The 19934-nt window shown below is 36.7% G+C and overlaps 5 protein-coding genes across 8 annotated transcripts; 3 read left to right on the plus strand and 2 right to left on the minus strand.

The window, feature by feature from the left end:
• Nucleotides 1-7388: 7388 nt before the first annotated feature.
• LOC9328433 (GDSL esterase/lipase At1g06990) lies at nucleotides 7389-9252 on the plus strand. Its single transcript, XM_002889582.2, has 3 exons — nucleotides 7389-8062; nucleotides 8188-8449; nucleotides 8918-9252. The coding sequence occupies exons 1-3, from the start codon at nucleotides 7433-7435 to the stop codon at nucleotides 9106-9108; spliced, it is 1083 nt and encodes a 360-aa protein (XP_002889628.1). The 5' UTR covers nucleotides 7389-7432; the 3' UTR covers nucleotides 9109-9252.
• Nucleotides 9253-9283: 31 nt separating this feature from the next.
• LOC9325693 (exocyst complex component EXO70B1) lies at nucleotides 9284-15561 on the minus strand. The gene is made up of 2 exons (XM_002892325.2): nucleotides 14841-15561; nucleotides 9284-10750 (listed from the first exon to the last, which is right to left on the minus strand). Exons 1-2 carry the CDS (start codon nucleotides 15330-15332, stop codon nucleotides 9443-9445), a joined length of 1800 nt encoding a protein of 599 aa, XP_002892371.1. The 5' UTR covers nucleotides 15333-15561; the 3' UTR covers nucleotides 9284-9442.
• On the plus strand, nucleotides 10757-14480 carry LOC110225004. 4 transcript variants are annotated; one of them, XM_021013433.1, is made up of 4 exons: nucleotides 10757-11575; nucleotides 11663-13972; nucleotides 14040-14153; nucleotides 14229-14480. In XM_021013433.1, exons 2-4 carry the CDS (start codon nucleotides 13013-13015, stop codon nucleotides 14325-14327), a joined length of 1173 nt encoding a protein of 390 aa, XP_020869092.1. In that variant the 5' UTR covers nucleotides 10757-11575; nucleotides 11663-13012; the 3' UTR covers nucleotides 14328-14480. The 4 variants fall into 3 exon arrangements, 2 of the variants coding, with proteins under 2 accessions (XP_020869092.1, XP_020869090.1); XR_002329430.1 differs by having other exon boundaries at nucleotides 14040-14480; XM_021013431.1 differs by having other exon boundaries at nucleotides 11663-14480.
• Nucleotides 15562-16444: 883 nt separating the features above from the next.
• Nucleotides 16445-19018, plus strand: LOC9328435 (shewanella-like protein phosphatase 1). Its single transcript, XM_021011557.1, has 9 exons — nucleotides 16445-16797; nucleotides 16888-16988; nucleotides 17291-17404; nucleotides 17530-17742; nucleotides 17836-17971; nucleotides 18057-18232; nucleotides 18330-18418; nucleotides 18506-18575; nucleotides 18646-19018. The coding sequence occupies exons 1-9, from the start codon at nucleotides 16605-16607 to the stop codon at nucleotides 18730-18732; spliced, it is 1179 nt and encodes a 392-aa protein (XP_020867216.1). The 5' UTR covers nucleotides 16445-16604; the 3' UTR covers nucleotides 18733-19018.
• Nucleotides 18992-19780, minus strand: LOC9325694 (ran GTPase-activating protein 2). The gene is made up of 2 exons (XM_002892327.2): nucleotides 19675-19780; nucleotides 18992-19550 (listed from the first exon to the last, which is right to left on the minus strand). The coding sequence occupies exons 1-2, from the start codon at nucleotides 19679-19681 to the stop codon at nucleotides 19111-19113; spliced, it is 447 nt and encodes a 148-aa protein (XP_002892373.1). The 5' UTR covers nucleotides 19682-19780; the 3' UTR covers nucleotides 18992-19110.
• Between the last annotated feature and the right edge of the window lie 154 nt (nucleotides 19781-19934).

Genomic DNA, 19934 nt, shown 5'->3' on the forward strand with positions numbered 1-19934 from the left:
TGTTAGACTTACAAAGTATGGTGTCACAGAGATCAACTCGACTAAGCAGTTAAGAAAGTACGATCCGTTTATACTTGCATCTCAGGCAGCACAGGTTTGCTACATACCATATCCACAAGTAGGTGTTCGACAATATCCATGGATTACGGCTCATCAAATAAATCCAAGAAGCAGAGTTGATGGGGTGAAAGAAAAGGAACCGCTACAACAAATTGCAGTAAACGAAATTACGCAAGTAGATCAATCTGTCGGTGACATTCCCCTCGTTGATATTGAGAACATAGAAGTCGAACAGATATGGGAAAATGCGGAAGACGAAGAGGATGGAGAAGAGTTTGAAGATCAAAATGATTCTGCTAGTTCAGATTATTCTTCCGATTCTGAGTAAATCAAATATATCGTCTTTAGTTTTATATATATATTTTATAAAATCTGTTTAAATGCTTTTAAATTTATCATATTATATGCATTATAATTTATTTGTTAAAAAAATCTGTTTCTATTTTATAATAATTAAACCATTCTAATATTTTATTTTATTCATACTTTCATCGGAACTGTCGTATGAAACGTTTGAGATTAAATTTGTACCGCTTAAATATATCTTGATACAAAACAAGATATATTTAATTAAAGAAATACTTGACACAAAATAATTAAAATTATTTAAATTAATATACCCAGTTTCCGACGAATTTTCCGACGTCATTATTTTATCCATCGGAAAATCGTCGGAATTAGGATATATTGAATTAATTTATAGTTTTTACTTTTCTTTCAGAAATACTGAAGCGGGAACATTTACGAGACTCGGGAGATTTAATGTCCAATTTCCGACAAATATGGTCGTCGGATATTCCGTCGTTTACTGTTCCCGGGCGTCAAAGAAGTTAATGTAACCAATTTCCGACGAAATTTGCGACGAAATTTAAAAGTGTGTCGGAAAATTTGTCGGAAAATGTTACCGGGAGATTTAATTTCCGACGAATTTTCCGATAAATTTTGTAAATTTCGTCGGAAATTTCGTCGGAAATTGGATACATTAATTTCTCTAACGCTCGAGATAAGTAAACAATGCAGCGGGAAGTCGCGAGATTAATGTAACCAATTTCCGACGAAATTTCCGACGAAATTTAAAAATTTGTCGGAAAATTCGTCGGAAATTGGTTACATTAATTTCTCGCGAATCTCGTAATTGTAGAGGGAAAGTTACTTGGTTTGAAATTCCCGCTGCATTGTTTCCGACGAATTTCCGACAAATATGGTCGTCGGAAATTCTTATATATATACGACTCACAGATTTTTGCCTCTTACGCACTTATCACTCTTATAAATCTCTCTACAATATCTCTCTAAAATCTCTCTACAAAATCACTCTAAAATCTCTCTAAAATCTCTCTGTGATAAACAAACGTTAAGGTAAGATGTTAAGTTTTATTTTCTTCATAATTTTGTTTATAAAATTCAAAAGACTAATTATAAATTTTTTTTTTGATTAAGGAGATGGATAATGGATCGTGGAGTGGATATATGGCGTATTGTAATGAACGTGAGTTTGCTCCGGATTTGAATCTTGGTTCCGAAACCCAACCACCGGAGGATTTTCCCATGGAGGACACGGAAGTTCCGGAGACGGAACCATTGGCGATGCCTACACGGAATGATGATGCAAATCCACTCGATTCTATGACGCTAGACCAATTACTCCGTGCTCCGGGTCGAGATAAATTGAAAAAGATCGACCCAAGCCGTATGCACGGAACAACTTGGTAAGAAATTGTATTATTTAATTTATAGTTTTACGTAGATAATCTCAATTAAATAATTTGGTAATTATAGGTATCGATTCGATAAAGGATTCACAAAGATTATCAAGAAAATCATGGAGAGCGATTTCCCCGATCCCGCTCCGAATATTACGTCGGTCTCCGGAGACACAAAGAAACGTTGGTTTAAGGTATTTGCGGTTAGTTTATTTAAATAAAATTTATGCTTTATTTACTTTGTTTATAATTGTAGCTAAAAAAATTAAATTTTAAAATTTTACAACACTAAAAATATATATATTTTAAATTGTTTAACATTGTAGCAAAAATTTAATTGGGATTATGGTCTTACGGGCGAAGTACAAGAAAAATTTGAGGAGATATGTGGGGTACGTTTATTGGATTATGTTTATGGATGGAAAAAGAAATGGCTTAACGGGAAAGAAAAGCCAAAATGGATGCGAGAAAACGTTTGGCAAGGGCTTATTGCATATTGGTTACAAGAGCAAAATAAGTCCCGTAGTGAAACTAATTCTCAAAATCGCAAGAGTGAACGCGGAGGCTATGGCATGGCTAAACATACTTGTGGATCAATGCCATATGTCCGGAAAAAGGAAAAAATGGTAAATAAAAATTTAAATTTTTTACATTTCAATTTGCATTATAATAAATTTTATTGTAAATTTTTAACTAATAAATATTTTAAATGCAAGCGTAATCCCGAAACCGGTGAGTATCCCGATATGGTGACATTCATGGAGGAGACTCACAAACGGAAATCGGACGGGACATTTGTTGATAAAAAAGCTGAGGCAATAGCTCGTCGATGTCGGGAGATGGAGAAAGAGAAACTCACACAATTGAGTCAACAATCAGACACGCCCGATGATTATCAACTCACCCAAGCAGAAAAAAACGATATTTTCCGATCGGTAAGTAATAGTAATTAAAATATTATAATTTAGATAATATGTTTTATTTCCTAACAACATTTTCATTATAATAGCAAGTTGAAGTTAAAAAAGGACGTAGATTTGGATACGGTTCCATTCCGTATGACGAAGACATGGGCGGAAGTTCGTCGTATTCACATGCACACGTGAATTGTCAAGCAAACGCAGCCGAAATCATCGAGTTGAAGACTCAATTAAAAGATTGTAAGTTTTGGATGGATATGATGGCCCGTCTTCATCCCGACATCGTTCCGCCTTCTCGCCAAGATCAACCCGGAAATCAAAATGAAACAAATAACGTTGACACTCTATTTGATAATATATAATATTCGCGTTTGTAATAATTTTTAGTTGTTTAAGAACTTATTAATGTTTAATTATGTTTTTTATATTATGTGGTGAATTTTATATAATATTTGTGTTTGTTTTATTGAATTATTACAATTAAATTAAATTAATATTATTTAATTTAATTAATTATATTAATTCACAATAAAATATAAATATATTTTTTTTTAATAAAATATAATATTTCGTCGGAAATTCATCGGAAAATAATAAAAAAATACGATTTGTCGGAAATTCGTCGGAAACTATTAAATATATTATTATATTATATTTTGTCGGAAATTCGTCGGAAACATCCATTCGTCGGAAATTAGTCGGAACGTTCCGACGAACTTCCGACGATTTGTGGTCGGAAAATCGTCGGAATCGTACTCGATCTTGCGGCGTCGTTTGTAGGAATCTCCTCGGAATGGCGTCGGAATATGCCGTCGGGATATCGTCGGCAATTTTCCGTCGCTATTCCGACGGACATTTCCGACACCTTTCCGACGGGATTTCGACGAATATTTCCGACGAATTTTCCGACAAATATTTCCGACGAATTTTCCGACAAATCATCTCGACAGAAATTTCCGACGAATTTCCGACGAATATTGTTTTCCGACCAGAGAATTCCGACAAACTTGGTGTAGTCGGAAATTCGTCGGAAACATCCATTTCCGACGAATTTCCGACTATTTGGTTTGTCGGAATTTGCTATGTTTTCTTGTAGTGTGTCTTCAAGGACAAAACAATATTATGAAATGTATTTTTCCTTAATTCGCTTATATATATATAGATATATTATTTTACGTTATTATTCAAATAATTTAAACCATAATAGCACTGACAAATATAGAAACCATTTAAGTATGTTTATTTAGAGTAGTATAAAATTTGAGTTACTTAAATTATTGTGTTGCTTTGAAGAGTTTCTGTTAATGAAGATTCTCGCACTGATTAAAGTCAATACCGTACGTACGTAAATATGTACTTAACTAAGGTATCTGCAACTTGCGGGGTTTAAGTACTTGCAGTTGCGTTGGTCTCGGGGTTTAATGAGTAATTAAGCTTACTTGATTAAGCAAGAGAACGGGATCAGGGGACAAGTAATCCACAGGACCACATCAATACTTATGTACTTTTAAATTTGATTAAAATAATTAATTGAAAAACTTCATAATTAAGAGCGCGTAAACCAAAACTGATTATTTGACTGGTTTACGAAAAATTTGAGTTCAGTCTTTAATTATAAGTTAGAATCTTAATGTGAAATAATTAGGGGTTCACAATATATTCACGTGCCTAAAAGTTTAATTAGTACTGGTGTTTGCACATAGATATAAGGGATATAACAATTCTATGCTATAATTGGTTCCTCGACTCATGATTGAAACATATATACGAAAACCAAAAAGTTCCATTTATAAAATTTGGGTCTTTAACCGTTTCTAAAACACAATATAATTTGAAAATTAAACATAATAATGGAACATGTTACTTGTGCAGCTGAGCAAAAAAATGACGAATCCATCTTATTTTGATTATTGCCTGTATTCAAGTGAACTCTCTTTCTCTCTGAATACTAGTCTGCTTTGCAACGAATTGGTCACATTTCGTCTTATAATTGCAGGTTCACAAGAGTTTTGTTGATGTGCACACATCTCAATCTTTTTTATCTTTTTTCTGGTGCACCAAACACACATCTCAATCAAGTACCAATTTCTAAACTTGAACGTCAAAGATGATGTCATGATGTAAATGCTTTTTGATATACTATTTCGTATACACAGCCGTTTAGGTGTTAAAACATCTATATGTTTCCTTTATGGTTTAGGTTTAGGATTTAACAGCGTTATTTTTCTAAGATTATTTAAACTCACTAAAAGTTGTTGAATTTGAAATAATACAGCATATTTATATATTTAGGTGAAGTAAAACTGGAGTATATGATAGAAAAATAATTTTGAATGTGAACTGTTAAAATAATTATCAAACAATATATAGAAACAATCGTCACTTTCATTTTTTTTTTCCGACTTTTAACTCTTTGCTTACTCTCTTCTATTCGATTCTCGTATAACATTGTAATTCGATTTAAAAGTTTTTTTTTTATAATATCTTCTCAGAAAAACAAAAAAAAAGTTCAAAATATTAGAAATTAAGAACATAAATAAGCATGGTGAAAAACCAATGATTAATGATCAACCAAAGTAACAATATAAGGATAATTAAACAAAATAAATCTGGTGGCAGAAGATAAATCTTGGAAACGAATTAACGCGCGACATGATAGAAGAAGCTTCGTTGTACGGAGGTTTCAGGCACCGACGACGTACGATAGGCGCCGAAAACATATAGTAATGGGAGATTAAATTCCTCAATTAATTTGTTTAATATTCAGAGAGTGGCGAACTTAATTTTAAAAAATTAAAACACAGATGAGATTTTGGGTGTGTGTGCGCCACAATGTGTTAAAGACTAAATCTTTCTTATGAATCTTTAAAAAAGTTTAATGGGATCATAATTGACGAACGTGAGCCAAACCTGTCTTGTTCCACAATTTCCCAACTTCCACGGTGGATCTTTAACCACTTAATCAAGTTTGTATTTAAAATGTTGTTAACTTATTTCACAAAGCATTAATTTTCTGTTTCTCAATTATCCGAATACATTATTAGTCATAGGTAGAAGACTAAAAGTAGACAAAAAAATCCGAAGGATATGAAAATGTAATTATATATACATTGGGCAATACAAATTATGAGAATCTGAAGTATAACTGGCGTGTTTGGGATCAAAATGTGTTTATTAATCAAATACTATAATTTTGTAGCTCCAATGCTCCATTTCCTCTCATTCTACAATCTATACTCTCTTTTTTTTTTTTTGAGCAAAATTCTACAATCTATACTATACGTACGAACTCAGTACTGCTTTCACAATCTCTACATTGGCCTTGGATAGGTCTTCGGCATGAATTAATATATATGTCCATCTGGATGATTCAAACTAATTTTGAGATTTTGTATTAAAAAAAAAAAGGTGAGGTATTCTTGTCATTAAATTTATGCATTTACAAGAACTGATCGTAATTAAAATTGCTGTCAAATGATTTGGACCCCATATCTTATTTTTGAAGGATGGATCACTTGATCGGTGTGCATTATGAGTTGGTAGGAAAGTATGAAACATTGATGACTATATATTGCATTGGTATCATTTTCGCAAGCATTTTTTTTTTAATAACATGCATTATGTTATTAATATTTATTCCCCCAACGCCGAGGAAGATTTCATTTTAGCCACTCTCTTTTCTAAAACCAACGGAAATCACTCGTATTATATAGATTATGCATTATGGGATGAATTGGTGTTCTAGGGGGAACGTACCTGATCGAATAAAGACAAACCAATGCAATAATCAAAAGTCTTAGCATAGATTTTGGAGATCTCTCCAGCCTATAACACACGTTTGTTTAGATTTACCCTCGTGTGCAATATCCTTTTGTTTTTATTTGGAGCCTAAATGATTTCGTAATCTTAATTGATCTCCTCCTGCACGAACTTCTATTCCAAACCCGTTTCCGTGTTTGGACTTTTTTTTGTTTTTTGGCAGCGTGTTAGCTAGGACTTAGGAGAATCCGATCCACTTTTTTAAGAGATTCTTCTACCAAGATATCAACGGTAACAACCACATAAATACACATTATTGATATATAATCTTTTGCATGATCTCGTGGGTTTCCTTGTACGTATATTTTAACCTTTCAGAGGATACGTGCATGCATTCTTTTGGATGTAAGGTTTATTATTAGCCAATTTCTCAACAACTCTCACTACAATCATTCGACCATTAACTATTTTTATCTGATTGAATTACAAATAATAATAAATGATCGAATTATGCCTTTAATTTTTGTAGATGAGTGATTGTGATTATGAAGAAGAAGTCACTCTGATGAAGGCTGAAGAGAGGGATTTATTGTGGCTTAGCAAGTTGAAAGCTGTCCACAAAAAAAAAAAAAAAAAAAAAAAGAGTAGAAACTGTGATTATATATTGTGACCAGATTAAGTAAGAGTTTAATCTAATAAAAAATAAGGAAAAAAAGTAAGAGTTTAATATTTATCAAATTCAAAATTAAGGCGTCAGCAAAATTGACTATTCTAGCTGAACAGTCTTTAGAAAGAAAGAAAAGAAAGCCCAATACTACGGGCTCTTCATGAAGCCCATTTTATTGGCCCATTAACACAATCGCCAGGAGTATTTGACCAAAAAGTCAACAGTTTTATGGCATATTAATATGACACATACATATAGTAGACTTTAATATTCAACGGAGTCGTCCTATAAAGGCTGAAAAAAGGGAGAGAAGAAGAGGCAAGATGTTGATCCATGTAATTATATTCATGATCATAACCACAATGCTAATCTCGACGACATGCCATGCAAATGTGATCAACGTGACCAACATTAACGTATCAATGTTCCCGGCGATTCTTGTGTTTGGGGATTCCACAATCGATACCGGCAACAACAACTACATCAAAACCTACATCCGGGCTAATTTCCCTCCTTACGGCTGCAATTTCCCCGGCCACAACGCTACCGGAAGATTCTCCAACGGTAAACTCATTCCGGACTTCATAGCATCGCTTATGGGAATCAAAGACACCGTTCCTCCTTTCCTCGACCCTCATTTGTCGGATTCCGATATCCTCACCGGGGTGTGCTTTGCCTCGGCTGGTTCGGGTTACGACAACCTCACAGATCTAGCAACTTCAACTCTATCCGTTGCTAAACAGGCGGATATGCTCAGAAGTTACGTGGAGAGGTTGAGCGGGATCGTAGGGGAAGAGAAAGCTGCCACGATAGTCAGCGAGGCTTTGGTGATTGTAAGCTCTGGAACTAACGATTTCAATCTAAATCTCTATGATACTCCTTCTCCTCGCCACAAGCTCGGCGTTGATGGCTATCAAAGTTTCATTCTTTCGAGTGTACACAACTTTGTTCAAGTAAACAACAATTCCTATTATACCACACATATGCTTTTTGATTATAAAATTATTTTCTTGCAGTTCTTTTATTTTTCCATGATTTTGGTTTTGACAATGTTAATTTTGTCTTGTGGATGTTATAGGAACTATATGACATTGGATGCCGTAAAATAATGGTGTTAGGACTACCACCGGTCGGGTGTTTACCGATTCAGATGACGATGGCTATGCAAAAGCAAAACAAGAGAAGATGCATCGACAAACAAAATTCAGATTCACAAGAGTTTAACCAGAAGCTAGAAAAGTCCTTGACGGATATGCAATCCAATCTCACTGGCAGTGTCATCTTCTACGGCGATATCTACGGAGCATTGTTCGACATGGCTACTAATCCTCAAAGATACGGTAACGTTACGTTTCCTTTAATCCCATGCGAATTACGTTTCGCACTAAATCTAGTTCTCCTTGCGTTTTGATCAATTACACCTCTTTCTAAATTATATTGTATATAATGGATATATATATTTGATTTTTTATTTTTATTTTTAACAAATATATATTCGAGGTATATTGGATCATTTACGAAGAAAATATCAGATAAATGCAAAATAAGAAGAAGAAAAAAAACAATCAAACCCAAACCATAGTCAACTTTTTCATCCAATTTTTACGTATCACGTACGTGTGAAGTGTACGTATTTTTACAGGTTTTCTTTTTTGATAAATATATATTTTTTTTTGAATAATTGATAAATATATTTTACATGGTTTAGAAAAACATTTGATTACAAACGAAAATGCAAGACGAAAGACTATGTAATATTTCATTTTATTAGAATGTAGTAATTAAAGTGATTCCTTCGAAGGGGACAGGGTTAAAGGAGACGACGAGAGGATGTTGCGGGACTGGAGAAATGGAGTTAGCGTACTTGTGCAATGCTTTAACTCGGACTTGTCCTGACCCTAACCAATTCCTTTTCTGGGACGACATTCATCCTTCCCAAGTTGCTTACATAGTCATCAGTCTCAGTCTTGTTGAACAAATTCTCCACGTACTCTCTTGATTTTCATTTTTGCTTCCATATATATTAATCTGTAGTCTCAATCTATATTAATTTTCCTCTTGGTTCACATAATCTTTCGTGTTTACTTAAGCTAGTTTTTACATGTATACTGTTATGATACTATACCACTGTTTCTTGTAACTTGTAACCTCAAGGAAATTTCTTACATCAAAAGAGCAATAAAAGTAGCTGACAAATCAACATCGAAAAGGTGATTCCACCCATCCATGAACATTATTCACCCAAGAAAAAAAAAAACAGAATGATTCACAATTTTACAAAAAATTTCGATTAACAATTATAATCTTTTAATTTCTTTTCATATTTAATTTAATCATCTTGAGCTTTCCTTGAACAACCCTTTAATTCTAAACTCCACATCTTCAACAGTATACGGAATAAACGGCTCTCCACGCCTCCCATTAATCTCCGGCGACTCCTTCAATCTTCTGATGAAATTCGAGTACGCGGGAGACACAATTCCGGCAACAGAGCTTCTTAACTCCTCCCTCAACTGCCCATCAGTAACAACCCATTGAGATTGAGTCTTACACACCTCATCAAACTGGGCTTTGAACAATCTAAGGTTCTCTATTAACTTGGGATACGGACCCTCGGTCCTAAGCAATCCCACCACTTGGTTCCATGAGCTCCTTCGGTAATTAGAATGGTATTGCCTCAGTTTCGCCGCGTGTTTCACAATCCAATCTTCTCCTAGGATTAAACCTAGCTCGTTATCCTTGGCCTTATCAAGAATATACTTGTCATTGTTCATCATGAACAAGAAGCACAAAGCCGGATCGCGGTAAGTTCTTTTCTTGCCTTCCAAGTTACTCTCCAACAACTCCAAAACCCATACGATTTGCACAGACAAAGGTCTCGTGTCTGATCCGGATTCATTCCCAGTCTGGTCAAGAATCTGCTCCAACGATTGCCGCGATTTACACGCCGCACGCAGATAATTCATCACGTACCGCGTGATCGGGTGAATCCCACCGCCAGGAAATGCGGTTTTGGGAGGGTCACGACGGATTAAGTTCTCCAGCTCCATAAATATCCCTCTAATCGCTTCCCCTAACCGTTTATGAATCGCAATCGCCTCATGCCTTAGCGGCAAACAATATCGATCAGAGAATAGCGTTTCCATCTTAGGAATTAGGTCTTGCATCGCTTCGTATAAATCCACAACCTTAAATAAACGTTCAGGCAAACGGCTCCCTAAAGCGATCGCGTCGGCGAAATTCAGAAGCTGTGTGGTGGTTCCTCGACAAACTTCCATGAAAGAAAGATCGGTTACAGAGGAAACAGGAAGATCAGAGAAAACGCGATCGCAGAGAAGACGCTCGCTTGGAAAGAAAACGCGGAACACCAGAGTTACGGCTTTGATCCAACGGTCGATTTCGTCTTCAAGATCTTGCCAAGGAGTCTCTTGAACTTCCTCCATACTCAATCCTCTGAGATGCAACCTCGACAAACTCTCCTCTAGAAACTCTCTTCGTCTACTGCTGTACGCTCTTGAACACTCTTTTGCATATCCACCAGCAACCATCCTCACAGCGATCGCGTTTAGATCGCCAATAACGCTAGATTGTAACGCCTCGATCACGATTTTGTAATCAGTAATTGGACGTGCAACGATTACCTGTTCAATTGTCAACCACTTAACCACTATATAACCGATAGTAAACCGGATTTTCTAATTCTAATTCCAAAATTAATTTAGTAATCATGCAAATTGAATTTAATTAAGGGTTGGCTGTATAAATCACCCTATACTTATAGCACTAAAGTGGAATCCCCCCAAACTATTAATCTCTTCACTATACACCCCAGTCTATTAATTTCTTAACAATTCCACATATCTAATTAAATCCTAAATGACGTTTACTAAACCATTAATCGCGTTTCACTGTACCACGTTTAGATTAATCTACTTGTAAAACGTTGACCACACTTTAATTAGACCTTCTTAGTGAGAAAGAGGGTTTCAAATTAAACCCTAAATATTTCTTTTGTCAAATCGTTTTGATTCACTTCTTCTCGTTTTGGTTCGTTGTTGTTGAAGCCAATCAGCCATCTTCGGAAGTTTTAGAGATTAGAGTCATCGCCGTGATTTTTCTCCAGGTCTGATTGGTTTCTCTGCATTGATTTTCTTTAATGTTTCATTGCAATTGTTTGACTATCTATGAATATGCTTGAGATAGTTACGTCAACGTTTTTTTTGTTTTTGGATTCTGGGTTTTAATGTTTACATATACTAGTTAAAATTCATCTACTTAACTAGTTTTCTTAGCTCTTCATGATCATGCTCTGAAAACGTCATTCAGTTTCTAGTGTTTTCATCTAACATAATTTTCATCATCACCTTGATTTCTAGTGTATCTTCTCTGTTCAATAGGGATTGCAGCAACTTATTAAAGGAATTTAAGGAAAACGTAGGGATTGCGGCAACTCCGAAAGAAATGACGTAAGTGTTGTTATATATATATATGTTTTTGCTATTAGAGTCGTAAGTGTTGTTGTGAGTTAGTAATTTGCAAATTCGGTTTCGTAGTGACGAAGTAGAAATTGATCCAGAGGATATGCTTTATAATGAGAGTGATGAGTCTAGTGATGAAGAGAGTGACAAAAGACGTGATGAGGAGGGTGACAAAGGACGTGATGAGGAGGGTGACAAAGGGAGTGATGAATCTAGTAATGAAGAGAGTGATAATGTGATTGCAGATGAAGAAGAACATGAAGATAATGGGGAAAAGAAGACTAGAAAAGGTAAAAAGAAGGAAGAGGAGAGTGAAGATGTATTGGAGCGTGATGAGTATGAAGTGCAGGAATCAGTAGCCAAATTTGTTGATGAGATTAGAATTGCCCGAAATACAATCCCAGAAAGCTCAGATGAAGATGAGGATCCGATTGTGGTGAGAGATAGAAGAATCAAAAGGGGAAGAGGAAGTGATAGATTCGCAATTGGAGATGCTTTCTTAACCGGTGTTGAGTTCAAAGAAGCTATTTTGGACTACGCATTGAAAACAGGACAGAATGTGGTTCAAGAAAGGTGGGAGAAGGACAAAATTTCGTTTAAATGTGGGATGAATGGAAAATGCTTGTGGAGGGTTTATTGCTCTTATGATGAGCCGAGGCAACTGTATTTGGTGAAGACAGTTTATGCATGGCATAGTTGTACTCCTAATGGGAAGTGTAAAATATTGAAAAGCCCTGTAATTGGAAGACTATTCTTGGACAAGCTGAGAATAAATGACAAGTTCATGCCTGCTGATATTCAAGAGAATATCAAAGATAAATGGAAAATTGTGTCTTCAATACATCAATGCCAAAGAGGAAGACTTCTTGCTCTGAAATGGATTGACCAAGAGTATGCCGAACAATTTGCTCATCTTCGAGGGTATGTCCAAGAGATACTCAATGAAAATAAGGGATCAACAGCATTCATTGAAACATATCCAAATGCAGCAGGTAAAGATGTGTTCAACAGATTTTATGTCTGTTTTGACATACTCAAAAAGTTATGGGCAGGTAGTTGTAGGCCTATAATTGGGCTTGATGGCACATTCTTAAAGGTTGCTGTTAAAGGAGTCCTCTTAACTGCCGTGGGACATGATGCAAATAACCAAATCTATCCAGTTGCATGGGCTGTGGTACAGTCAGAAAATTCGGATAATTGGTTGTGGTTTGTCACACAAATTAAGAAAGACTTAGGTTTAGATGATGGTAGTCGATTTGTCATAATATCAGATCGATCAAAGGTTATTTATGCTCTTATGTTCTGTTATTCTTTTTGTTCAGTATTTTTTTTTACTTTCTACTCAATTAAATAACAGTTTCCCTTCATATTTTGTAGGGTCTCCTTAGTGCAGTGAAAACTGAATTGCCAAATGCTGAACACAGAATGTGTGTTAAGCATATCGTAGAGAACTTGAAGAAGAACCATGCCAAAAAAGACGAGCTAAAGACATTAGTGTGGAAGCTAGCTTGGAGCTATAATTCAAAGGAGTTCAAGATCAATCTTGACAATTTGAGAAGGTATGATTTGGCATTGTACAATGATGTGATGAAAGAGCAACCACAAACTTGGTCAAGGGCTTTTTACAGACTTGGTAGTTGTTGTGAGGATGTTGATAACAATGCTACTGAGTCATTTAACTCTACCATCACCAAAGCTAGAGCAAAGTCATTGGTTCCAATGTTGGAAACCATAAGAAGGCAAGGCATGGAACGCATAACTAAGAGGAATAAGAAAGCAAATAAGCATCAAGGGAGATTTTCAGAGTATGTAGTTGATATTTTGGCATTAGAGAAGCCAGTTGCTGAACGGTGTAAAACATGGCGTTGCACCCATGGGATATTTGAGGTGTTTATAGATGGAAATTCTCATAAAGTGGATATGCAGAATAAAACATGTTCATGCGGCAAGTGGCAAATAACTGGGATTCCTTGTGAGCATGCATATGGTGCGATGATTGATGCTGGTTTAGATCCCGAAAATTATGTCTCTTTGTTCTTCTCGACTGATCTCTGGAGAGATACTTATGAGAGAGCCACCAATCCATTAAGAGGTCCAAAATACTGGATGAATTCAAGTTACAGGTTAGTAGTTGCACCTCCAGAACCTGAACTTCCTGGAAGAAAGAAAAAGACAAAGAAAAAGAGTTTTCAAAGGATAAAAGGAAAAAATGAGTCGCCAAAGAAGAAGAAAAAGAAGAAAGAAGTGGAAAAACTTGGGAGAGAAGGGCGCATCATCCACTGTAAAAGCTGCGGTGAAGCTGGACACAATGCAGCTGGTTGTAAGAAGTTTCCAAAGGAGAAGGTGAAGAGGAAAAGGAAGGCAAAGAAAATTCCATATGATGAGGTAATTTATGAGTGATTTAACATCTTATTTGTTGGTTTGCTAATGGAATGATTGGTATTCGTCTCAGTTTCCAAACAAGAAGGCTAAATTGGACAAGACGGAAAAGAAGGCTAAGATGGACAAGACGGAAAAGAAGGCAAAGAAAGCTAAGAAGGATAAGAAAGCACATGGATTTCATGAGGTAATTATTGTTCGGTATTGATATTGTTTTAACATTTTGTATTGGTCCCATTTTTGACATTAATCCATATTGCAGGTTGGTGCTTCGTCTAGTCAAGTTCCTGAAACAATCTCACTCACACAGCCAACACAAATGACGAAAGGAACACAAACAAGCAATGATGCTGTGGTTTAGGAGTCAACTTATGCATTATTTTTTTTATTTTTTTGCATGTTCTCTATACTCGTGACATGTAAAACGTTTCATAACGAATGTTTTCTTTTCATGAATAAGTTAATTTTATTTAATTGTTGTTATTTGGAAAACCTCTTTATCAATAAAAATATCACTTTAGGGTTCAATTTGAAATGTTTAGCGTTTAATTTGAAATGTTTAGCGTTTAATTTGAAACCCTCTTTCTCTCTGAGAGGATCTTACAATTTGAAACCATCTTTCTCACTAAGAAGGTCTAATTAAAGTGTGGTCAACGTTTTACAAGTAGATTAATCTAAACGTGGTACAGTGAAACGCGATTAATGGTTTAGTAAACGTCATTTAGGATTTAATTAGATATGTGGAATTATTAAGAAATTAATAGACTGGGGTGTATAGTGAAGAGATTAATAGTTTGGGGGGATTCCACTTTAGTGCTATAAGTATAGGGTGATTTATACAGCCAACCCTTTAATTAATAGATGAATTAATTACCCCGTCGCTTGTGTCGTTGTCTTCTTCGCCGGAGAACTCATCGTCCGAGTCAAACGAGTCAGGGGCTCGGTCCATTACAAACCCAAACTCTTCTTGAAGCCTAAACATCACCTGTTGAATCAGCTCATCGGCACGGGATTGACAGACGGCGACGGATTTATCTCCGGCCATGGATCTCAAGTCTCCGGCAATCGAAATTAGCTCATCAACAGAGTCGAGGAATGTGCGAGAGTCAACGGGATCGGACCAGATAGGCCGATCCGCCACGATGTAGCTGGAGATCTGTCTCTCTAAGGAATTGAGGGCTCGGTCAAGGTTGACGTTTGAACCGCCGCGGGATGCGGTGGGTCGAGGATCGCCGCCGCGGTTTCCGGAAGCGCCATAACCGGAGAGAATCTGTAAGATATCTCCGGCAGCACTTGGATCCTTGCCGAGAGCTCTGGCGATGTCTCTGGCAGCGGCGTATAGATTCTCGTCACCGGCTTCAGCCATATGATTGTTAATAATTTTTTGGGGAATTGGTGGAATTGAGAGAATAAAGACGAAAATCCATAGACGAAGACTATAATATTGTGGACAAAGTCTTCGGTTGAAGAATAAAGATTAAACGCGGGAAACATGTCTGACTTAGTTGTGTGTTTCTTCTGTTTGTACTTTAATGGAATCTGTAATTTCTTATTTGCCACGACTTTGTCTTCGTTTCGTTTCGTGTTTGTCTTTGTTTTGAGTGGGTTTTGATGTTTCCAGAACGTGAACGCATTTTAACAACCGCGTTCTGCGTTTGTTCATCGTGGAAATTGGTTATGGGCTAATTACTTCGGCACGTTGAATTTTCGGCCCAATGGACATATATCTATTAATTTTAAGATCTATAAAGTTTGCTAATAGGTTGAGAGGCCCACTTTTTTTTTCCTTAATTCAGGAAAATATTTAAAATGTTGTAGGAGCTTTGGTTCATGCACTGTCACTCTGTCACCTTGACTCGCATCTAAAATGGGGTCTGGCGATGGTTTTCCTAGTCGAGAATGGAAAAGGTCAGCTCCAGTCAGTGCAGCCTCCGCCATTTGGATCTCCCAAGATGCTAAATATGGTCGTTGGATTCATCGTTTGATCAAACTTATCTCATGTCTGTCTTCTTTTAGGTTTTGTGGGTTTTTCTTAATCAGAAAGCTTTTCTTTCTGCGTGTAGTAAGAGGAGTTATATCATTAAAAATTAATGTACTCGTCTGTCTCTCATATAAACTCTCCATAATGTACAAAGACTGTTTCCCCCATAGCAGTTTAAGCCAGGAACTCAGATGATCAATCCCAACCCAAATATTACTTGTCATAAAATTTGATACCTAAAAGAAAGGGGAAAAAAAAAGAAAAAATAAAGAATTGATGCTCCAATATTAATATTTAGTCTTACAAAATTAAATTTAAGAGTTTTATTGGAGACATATTTTTTTGGTTTTTGGTTAATAACGTAAATATATATTCTTGAGGACTTTTCTTCATTAAAAACAGACTTTCCAAAAAAAAAAAGAAAAAAAAAAAACAGACTTTCCTTTTCTTTTTTCTCTTTTATTTAATTAAAAACAGAAAAACCAAATTTTAAGAGGAAAAACCTCAGCCAGTAGATAGATAAAAAGGATTTGATTACTCACTACTCAGCATGCAATTGAAGACAAGTCACAAATTTAAGACCAGACAAACACAAATGTTAAGTGATTTCATCAAAGCTCTGGTGGATGATTGCTTCTCCACCACCAACACCAATCAATGGCTTCTCTTTACCTCAATTCCTTACTTCCACTTCCTCCTTCTCATCCCCAGAAACTTATAGAACCTTCTTCTTCTTCTCCTTCCTCTTTGATGAGCACTTCCAATGGTAACGAAGTTTCTCTGAAGCCGATTGTCATCAATGGAGATCCACCCACTTTCGTTTCTGCTCCTGCTCGTCGTATCGTTGCAGGTTCGCCACCACTAATCTGAAAAGTTCCAATCTTTTTGATAATTCTACAACGAAATTGAGTGGGTTTTGGTTGTGGATATGCACTTACAGTTGGAGACCTTCATGGCGATCTGGGTAAAGCCAGAGACGCACTTCAGATGGCCGGCGTCTTGAGCTCTGACGGACGAGACCAGTGGATTGGCCAAGACTCTGTATGTCTTCACTTACGACATTTTCTGATCCTAGTGGAATATAGTTTCAGTTCTCTTACATTAGTTGAGGGTTGAAATGAGTCTGCTTTGGACTTTTTGTTCTTCAAGATAAGGATATGTATATTATCTCTTAGTGGTTCAACATCGGTTAAATGGTTTCCTTGATGATATTATTGACAGTATCTGCTATAGTTCTACATTACACAACTTTTGAGATTGATTTTGATTTGCCCGTTAGCAGTTTATCATATCTTTTTGAGTTAAGTCCTTATGAGTTGTCAAATCAATGAATGAAAACACAGGTGCTAGTTCAGGTAGGAGATATACTTGATCGCGGTGATGATGAAATTGCAATACTCTCTTTATTGAGGTCACTTGATGGTCAGGCCAAGGCTAATGGTGGAGCTGTTTTCCAGGTTTTTAATGCTATCATACTTGAAACATAAATTATACAGGAAGCACACTTTGCATATTTTAATTTACTAGTTCTAGAATGATAATATAGGACTAACAAAGTGCAATTACTTGTTCAATTAAAAAGGTTAATGGGAACCACGAGACGATGAATGTGGAAGGGGATTTCAGATATGTGGATGCGAGAGCATTTGATGAGTGTACTGATTTTCTTGACTACTTGGAGGACTATGCACAAGACTGGGACAAAGCGTTTACTAATTGGATTTTTGAGTCAAGACAATGGAAAGAAGATAGAAGGAATTCTCAAACCTATTGGGATCAATGGAATGTAGTAAAGGTACTTCATTTTTGCTTTGTCCTTTCTGAGTTTTCATAGTTTTTGTATGTGTTGGTTATTAACCAAAAGTCGCTGGGAAAACCATTAGGACAGAGGCAAAAGGGAGTGATTGCAAGGTCGATCCTTTTCAGACCAGGTGGTCGATTAGCATGTGAATTGGCGCGTCACGGAGTTATTCTGCGTGTTAATAACTGGATTTTCTGCCACGGTGGTCTCCTTCCTCACCATGGTAAGGATAGTCAAGTCGATCTCAACATTTCGTTTCAGTGTTCTTTTGGATTTGATAATCATATGCTTGATATGTCCTTGCACAGTTGCATACGGCGTAGAGAGGATAAACAGAGAAGTCTCTACTTGGATGAGAAGCCCTACTAACTATGAAGACAGTCCTCAGATGCCGTTCATTGCGACTCGAGGATATGACAGTGTAGTCTGGAGCCGACTTTACTCAAGAGAGACTTCTGAGCTGGAGGACTATCAAATTGAACAGGCAAGTTGAATTTGAATCACCAAAATCTCAAAACTGCTAACACAGATATCATCATCAGCTTGGTTTAATGTCTTTCCTGACTTTTTTTTCTTATCAGGTAAATAAAATTCTTCATGACACTCTTGAAGCTGTCGGTGCCAAGGCGATGGTGGTCGGGCATACTCCCCAGTTATCAGGGGTTAACTGGTACATTTATCGAACTCTCCCCCAAAAACTTGTAGTAGATAAAAATCACAAGATCGTTAATGAAACATGGGTATTTTTTGTTGATAGTGAATATGGTTGCAGCATATGGAGAGTTGATGTAGGAATGTCCAGTGGTGTTCTTGACTCTAGACCAGAGGTACCTATCAATCTTGGTTCTTGATTCGTCTCGGTTTATAGAGGTTCTGAATCTGGTATTGTTTCTTCAGGTTCTGGAGATAAGAGGGGACAAAGCTAGAGTTATAAGGAGCAACCGTGACAGACTTCATGAACTTCAAGTTGCAGATTACATCTGAAAAAGCTTTAAAAGACAAGAACCAGACTCTCATGTTCAAGATCCAAACTTTATCGCCATATTTGTCATCATGAACAAAATAAAGCATCAGAAGGTTTCAGTCTTTCAGACAAGATCCAGATGTAGTTAAATGAGGGCATACTTTGAACTCTATGTATGTACGTATCTATGTATATATGTATGTGAATCATCAGAAACAACATACTATATTCATCAAGGAAAGGCCTTGTATAGCAAAACACTGGTTAGTGTTACTTAAAGAGTGGGGAAATTCTCTGGTTTTTGAATTGAATGTTTAGAAGTCACATTGATGAACAACATTGAGAAAGATATTCAACGGAAACAAAGTATCGAGAGATTGGAGAAAGTAGTGTTTAGTTTATTGAGAAGTGGATCTCAATCTTCGAAGCTGATCAATCCAACGATCCTCATTAACATCGGAGGCCCAATCAGGAGCCGTTCCAGGGAACGAGATGGCTCGCATTGCCTCCATAACCCTAACGGCGTTCTCCGCCACTAACGGCGATCTTCGACGCCGTTCGTCCTCTTCAAATGCTCTACGGATCTCCGGTTCAGTCTCCGTCTCTGTTTCTTCTTCGCTCTCTCCGTCTTCGTTTATTCTAATAGAGGAGATTCTTTCCTCTGCTTCCGGGATCATACAATGGCCGTTAGAGAGACCGTTGCCACCGACTGGAAGATAACTGTCATCATCGTCATCGTCATCGGCGTTATCTAGATCGACGGCTGAGATCGGTTCGTAATAGTTTTGTGAATCTTCGACGGAATTAGAGTCGGAATCGCTACCGGCGTTGTTGTTCTCTGCAAATAAATGCATCTGGTTAACCAATTAAGTAGATCCCAAATTTCGAAAATCCGAAGAAACAAATCTGTTTTCCGGATCCTCAGAAGAATTTAAACAGAAGAAGAAGGAGAGTAGAAGAACCTTCCATAGAAGCTTCGATCACCTGGAGACGAGAGGGAAGCAGCTGCTTCTGCGAAAATTTGAGATGTGAACGTGTTATGTCGGAGCATGAACTGAAAAAGCCTATGAAGTATGAAGTCGTGTTACACTGAGTTGACTCGGATTACCAGACCCATTTATATAAGCCCATATTAAAAGACGCCCACTTTATGAGGCCCAAGCATGAATCAAAGTCAGGCAGGACCTCTGTTGCATCGGTTGGAACTTGAATCAGACAAATT

This window comes from Arabidopsis lyrata (assembly GCF_000004255.2).
Source record: "Arabidopsis lyrata subsp. lyrata unplaced genomic scaffold ARALYscaffold_1, whole genome shotgun sequence".
Lineage (NCBI taxonomy): Eukaryota > Viridiplantae > Streptophyta > Magnoliopsida > Brassicales > Brassicaceae > Arabidopsis > Arabidopsis lyrata.